This window comes from Limulus polyphemus, unplaced genomic scaffold (assembly GCF_000517525.1).
Source record: "Limulus polyphemus unplaced genomic scaffold, Limulus_polyphemus-2.1.2 Scaffold2168, whole genome shotgun sequence".
In the NCBI taxonomy this organism is placed as follows: Eukaryota; Metazoa; Arthropoda; class Merostomata; order Xiphosura; family Limulidae; genus Limulus; species Limulus polyphemus.
In genome coordinates, this window is record NW_013667778.1 from 155649 (window position 1) to 162563 (window position 6915).

General features: G+C 33.4%; 1 protein-coding gene across 1 annotated transcript in view; it reads left to right on the plus strand.

The window, feature by feature from the left end:
• LOC106466145 (LIM domain transcription factor LMO4-like) overlaps positions 1-2515 on the plus strand; it is a 45139-nt gene extending 42624 nt beyond the window's left edge. The window contains exon 3 of the mRNA XM_022394108.1: positions 845-2515. Within this exon, the coding sequence (XP_022249816.1) occupies positions 845-1109 (265 nt within the window). The 3' untranslated portion in view covers positions 1110-2515. The remainder of the gene's footprint in view (positions 1-844) is intronic.
• Positions 2516-6915: the final 4400 nt, after the last annotated feature.

Sequence of the window (6915 nt, forward strand, 5' to 3'; positions counted from 1 at the left end):
TCTCAAGATACATTTTTGTGGCTTAAGTTGTTTCGTATAAACATCCCCAAGAAAGTTTTGTGTCTTTAGTTGTTTCGTATTACCACCCTCAAGATAAAGTTGTGTGGCTTTAGTTGTAACTTAAGTTGTCCAAATGATTTAATAACCTCAAAAGCTGCATATAAGGTTAGGTAAATTTCGGTTTTCAACTTTGCGCAAACCCTTCTAGAGGCCATGTTATACAAAGTACACAATCGTGACGATAATTGGTAAGTTGATGAGGTGTCGTTAATAAGAAATCGTTGAAACTTTGACAGTTTCGAATTCCTATAGCACTTTTGGTTTTGTGTAAATTCGATATCCAATGCTCAGATGTATAAACATTAACCCAATTCACTTTGTTCAATCCTCTTGGTAACTTTTTTCTTCGAAACTTCGCCGTAAGATTAGTCTTAGATTAACTGTGATCGTGAAACAGTTATCGGAATAAGTCTTGGTTGTTAGATTAGGTGCTTCAGATAGGAAGAACTCAAATATAAATAATGTTGTTTTATTAATTCTTACCCTAAAAACATGACTTGTGACTTCTATAGAATTGTTAATGATTACAATACAATTACTTAATCTGATTCACGCGATATCAGTCGTTGTTCGTGAAAATTGATTATGTATAGAATATAGCGCCTAGGCCACTACTTTTTCGTTCTATCCCAGCTCGCCTGATGAATTCTGGCATTGAGCGAAAGGACTCGTCGGCGCTGGATATAGCAGATGTAATGTGATTGACATATTTTAACACATTATCCTTTACTTTCGCTCATGGGTTCTTAGAATCACTAATTTTGTATAATTTACTTTATTCTAGGATGTTCGGAAACAGCGGAGCCTGCAGTGCCTGTGGTCAGGTTATTCCAGCCAATGAGTTTGTTATGAAAACGCAAGGGAACGTCTACCATTTGAAGTGTTTTGCCTGCGTAAAGTGCCACAATCAGTTAAACCCCGGTGACCGTTACAACATCTTAAACGGCAGCGTATTGTGTGAACAGGACTGTCTCAAGATTTTGAAGGGTGGTACAGGAACAACTCGGAAAGGGAAGGTGCGCGCCAACTCGGCCATCAAGGCTGTGTGAATGATGTTAGATCTAAACGGCATGCCTAGTTACGTGGGTGAGCTCAATGCTGTTTTATCTTTCTGGCTCAAAGACTAAAAGATTTCTGAATATTCAAAAATGAAACAACAATAGTTATTCCCTCACTACTAGATCAAAATGAAGATCACGTGCACACTGCTAAGCCTAATCTCACTCTTCAATATTCATAGTCTGTGTCCCTATTCCAGTGAACCACTAGTAACACTTTACCTATATGTGTTTCTTAGAGCAGCGCTATCACGTCATAAGAACGATGGGTGCTTGGAGACTTGCTACAACTCCCAAGAAAAGTATGCTCCAAACAGTGTGAGGTATTTCTAATAGAGCATGTTTGACAACATATTACCGACAAGACTTAACATTAAGGTAAGAACACTAAGCCTAAAAAAAAGTGAGGCACGTAGCAGTAGTTCTGGAAATCTGGAGGTATCACGTGTTGCTCGAGGAACTGTTCGAAAGAATTGTACTTCTGTGTATTGAAAACTTTACCATTAGAGTTTTGTGAATTCTTTAAGAGATATCAAACTTCGAAAGTTTCATTTGTGTAGGATGAACTTCACTTGACATTGATTGTTTCGACTACGCTAAGGTAACGAAAGAAATAAAGACAGTTAGATATTCTGTGAGGTTGTCAACTTTAAATAAGCGAGAAAAAAATGCGTGTATAAAAAAAGGAGGTTTAAAATTGTGCTTAAAAAAAACTAACAAGTTTGATGAAAAAAAACAACAAGTAACTAAAGTTGTGTAGACATAAAGTAAATCTTATTACATTAGTCTCCCGATGTCTTGGTGTTTGTGGTCATTTCTGCGATTGATTGGTATTGGGAGGTTATTTTGTGTGAAAGACAGAAAAATCGTAGATATATGATTACAGTCCAAATATGATAATTATATCACAGACAATGTACATTGAAACACTTGGAAAATAGTTTAACTATAAAGGTTCAATTAAACATATAGATACATTAATTATTATTATTATTATGCCGGGCATTTTTAAAATGGTGAAACGTTTCGGGACGTTTTTTTACTGTATTTTATTATCTATCTAAATGTCTAAATACACGCAAGGCACACGGTTTTAAGGAAAATGTCGTAACGAATAATGACATAGGCTTTGTATATATATATATATATATTTATACACAGATCACATGTAAGAAACATGAAAACACACGATATGAAATATTAGGAAATGTTAAGTTCTTCGTGGATTTTGTTTTCTCAGGTACCAACTTCTAACGGTCAGTATTCAAGTTTCGTTTTCAAATATCTGTACAGCCAATTGTTTTTGTTTTGCCATATTGACTCACTGCTTTGTATTACAACATATGTCCCCAACAGTGAACGTATTATGATAGAAATAAAGTGGTCATATTCTTGAACTGAGACAATTCTGAGTAATAATCTACTTACCTGTACATCTAACAAATCGTCTGCTGTTGTTTGTTTACTTATCTACTCTAACAAATCGTCTGCTGTTGTTTGTTTACTTATCTACTGGGTGAATCAGTCACACTAAATATTAATATACTGGTGGGGGCAAAATGTTGTTATGTTTGTTTGAGAATAAAGCCATAGTTGGCTATCTGCTGTGTCCACCGCGAAGAATCGAATCCCGGATTTGAGCGTTGTAAGCCCATATACTTACCGTTGTCCCATCGGGGGACGCGGCGAAAAAAAAACATGAGAGATATATTAAAACATTAAAAAGATATATCTTTTCAGTTTAAAAAATGCACACACATATATGAAAATTAATCTAATTAAATATTAAAAACCAGAGATATACAATAATAAGAATAAAAACCAATCAAGTGGATAACGCACCAGACTTCTTATGAAGACGTAGGATCGAATCCTGTCCACTATTAACACAGAATATATTTATTCTCAGGGTTACGCTATTAAGAGAAAGCTGGTAATTGTAGTCAAATCCAACTATTTTCATTTCGTTTTTGTTTTTCTAAATTAGCCTTTTATTGATCAAGCATAGAAAGAAAAAGTATATAATTCAGGCGTAAACACGGTTATATTGTGTTGTTTTAAAGTCCCCCCCCCCCTCTATAAACACACACCATTTTAAGTTTGATTTCTTCACTTATTTTCATCCATTTAACATGTGGGAATCTTCGTTTTTACGTTTTATCAAACAAAATAAGATACTCTTCAATGCCAAGCCGGTCGTGGCCTAAAGGTTAATGGGCCCGAATTGTAGGTCTGAGGGTCCGTGGCTCGTATCCCATTGTTTCGAAATTGCGCCCTGCACTTTTGGGCCATGAGTGCGTTATAAGAGTGACGGTCAATTCCCCCTATTCGATTAGGGTAACTCAAGAGTTCGCGGTGGTTGATGTTGACCAACTACCTTCTCTCTAGACTGTTAGTTTCAAAACTGGGACGGCTAACAAGTTTACGCAAATATCCGAAACTAATTAACTAACCGATCCTAACCACTGAATACCTAGAATGATCTTAAAGGCAACATAGAAAACGAACTTATCAACAGCACAAAATGGTGCTGTATTAACAACCAAGAAAATAAATTGATACAATCTATTATCTCAAGTAACATATAAAAATAAACATGGCGGAGGTAATGACGTATCATCAATAATTATTGTCTTTGGTAATCTAGAAAAACAGATAACAACGAATTAAAAAAGAATGAAATCGCGCACAACGTCACGTATAAGGTGTAAAAGTACATATAAAGAAAGATTGTAAAGTATCTTATACATCCAACGTGAAATATATTTAATAGTTAACAGTACAGTGAAACTATCATTAATTATTTCTGTTCTGGAAATAACAAGAATATACAGTGGAGTGAAAATAGCAATAAAAAAGTTAACAAAAACAGCCAATAGAATGAAACGATCACCAATAAAGTTGGGCAGAAATAACAAGAGCAACCAATGGAATGAAACTATTACCAGTAAAATACAGACAAAAGGTATCAAGAACAGCCAATAGAATGAACCGATCACCAATGAAGTTGGGCAGAAATAACAAGAACAGCCAATGGAATGAAACTATTACCAGTAAAATACAGACAAAAGGTATCAAGAACAGCCAATAGAATGAACCATTTCATAAAAGTATAGACACTAGTTTGATTAATAAGTAAACAAACCTTCCCGCAACATGTACTATTGAAGATGTGAAAAATAACCTTGAGATTGAAATGATTTGGAGCAATACATAAAGCATATCAATGTAATGAAAGTTTCCGTAACCGTGATTGACATTCACCTCAGCATATATTCTGTTATTGTTAGGACTAATCAACAGATTAAAACTACTTATGAAACTTACTAAATCAAGTTGATGAAAAATAACTAACACAGTAAAACGTTTCTCATCAGGAGTAAAGATATACCATTAAAATGAATACAGGGTGATTGTAAAGTTGCTTCTCTTAAAAAACGTAGTTTTATTTCTAGTGTCTTACTCTGAAACAAACAACAATTAAGTTGGTTTAACTTGTCTTCGTAATATTTACTTTAGTAGCAATAGTACCACCCGAGTAGTACTGTTTGCTCCACGCTGTATACTTCATAACACAAGCCTGCGATGGTTTTACTGTCTTGAACTTTTTTACATGTTCTACAGTAATTCCTGTATCCAAAAATGATATCCATTTTTCTCCATCACGTACAAATTTTTCACAAAACGTCATATGTACACATAAGTGAATCATTTTCATTGAAATCTGGTCGGATTTTGTTATACTTAAAAATGTTGACAACCACTGGATATAGAGTTCTCTAGACCAATCGCGACGTGAGAGTCTTATCGATCGCTCTAGAACCCAAACATAATAATAAATAATGTTCATTGTGGTAAACGAAATAATAATTTGTTCTAAGTAAGAGTTTTTTTCTTCTTCCCGATTTGTAAAAAAAATCCTTACGTGATAGAATAAAAATGGATATTATTTTCGAAATCTGCGTAGCTGAATCATGGAAAATCCGTTACTAAAATCAAAACAACTTTTATGAAGGTTAAATTCGCAGACCAGTGTTACAGGAGATAAACAAGTGTTAGGTAGAACAACCAAGAAACTAGCAACTGCCGAAAGCTCTAATATAACTTAGTTGGTGTTTATCAATTCACCAAGAGCTTGACATTTTGGAAAATTGTTTTTCCCAAAGGAAAGACTTCCTGATATCAAATATTAATAGTAACATCATCACACGCTACCGTTGTGTACTAAACTTTCAGCTTTTTTTCTTCTTCTTTGCTCTACTGTTTACTGGTATACATTGCTTTCACCTGAAAAAACGAACTCAACAAAGTTATACATTCTGTTTTCCCAAGATGTCTTTAAGTCTTAAGTTCGTATCAATAATTAGTTCCGTGTCAAAAACCCCGTTTCTTCTATGCTTCTGCATTACGATCTTTTTGTTTTCGATCACTGTGTACGAGGCCACGTGGTATAAGACAAATCACTGGTTTTCTACAGGTATGAAAGAACGACTGAAGCCTAGTGGCAGCGTGGTAAGTTCTGTGCATATTTACTAGAATTGTTTTGAGCCCCTAACGGAATGCCTACCAGTGCCAGTATCGAGGACGTCTGTAGTTCGAGGGTTTTTACATACTTTACACATCAAACATCTGTAGCTAAACTTGAGTATTACTCAGTTGACACCTTAACTTTCCAGAAGGACTAGACCTTTGGAAACAAAATAAATAGAAGAAACGAAGAATGATTAAGAAATGAGACAGTAGATCAATAACCCAAAGATGGTGTAGGAAAACTAACTATAACCAAACACACACACATATATATATATATATATAATACTAAAACTATTTATATTTTAAGATACTTCTTGTACTTTAAATAATAAACGTCTTTATAGCGTACATAATGACATAGACATCTTTATAGTGTATATAATGACAATACATCTTTATAGTGTATATAATGACATAGACATCTTTATAGTGTATATAATGACAATACATCTTTATAGCGTACATAATGACATAGACATCTTTATAGTGTATATAATGACATAGACATCTTTATAGTGTATATAATGACATAGACTTCTTTATAGTGTATATAATGACATAGACATCTTTATAGTGTATATAATGACATAGACATCTTTATAGTGTATATAATGACGTAGACATCTTTATAGTGTATATAATGACATCTTTATAGTGTATATAATGACGTAGACATCTTTATAGTGCCCATAATGACATAGACATCTTCATGGTGTATATCATGATATAAAATTCATTATAGTGTATATAATGACATCTTTATAGTGTATATAATGACATAGACTTCTTTATAGTGTATATAATGACATCTTTATAGTGTATATAATGACATCTTTATAGTGTATATAATGACATAGACATCTTTATAGTGTATATAATGACATAGACTTCTTTATAGTGTATATAATGACATCTTTATAGTGTATATAATGACATAGACATCTTTATAGTGTATATAATGACATAGACATCTTTATAGTGTATATAATGACGTAGACATCTTTATAGTGCCCATAATGACATAGACATCTTCATGGTGTATATCATGATATAAAATTCTTTATAGTGTATATAATGACATAAAATTCTTCATAGTGTATATAACAACGTGAACGTTTTGGTCGTGCATTTTATGACATTAGCTTACACTTTATGACATTTGAATATTTACTTATTTATCGTCTATCAAGAGAAATTCACTTTGTAAACGATTTGGGTTTAATTAACAATTAAGAGAAATTGGTCGTTTAATTCCATCTCCTAC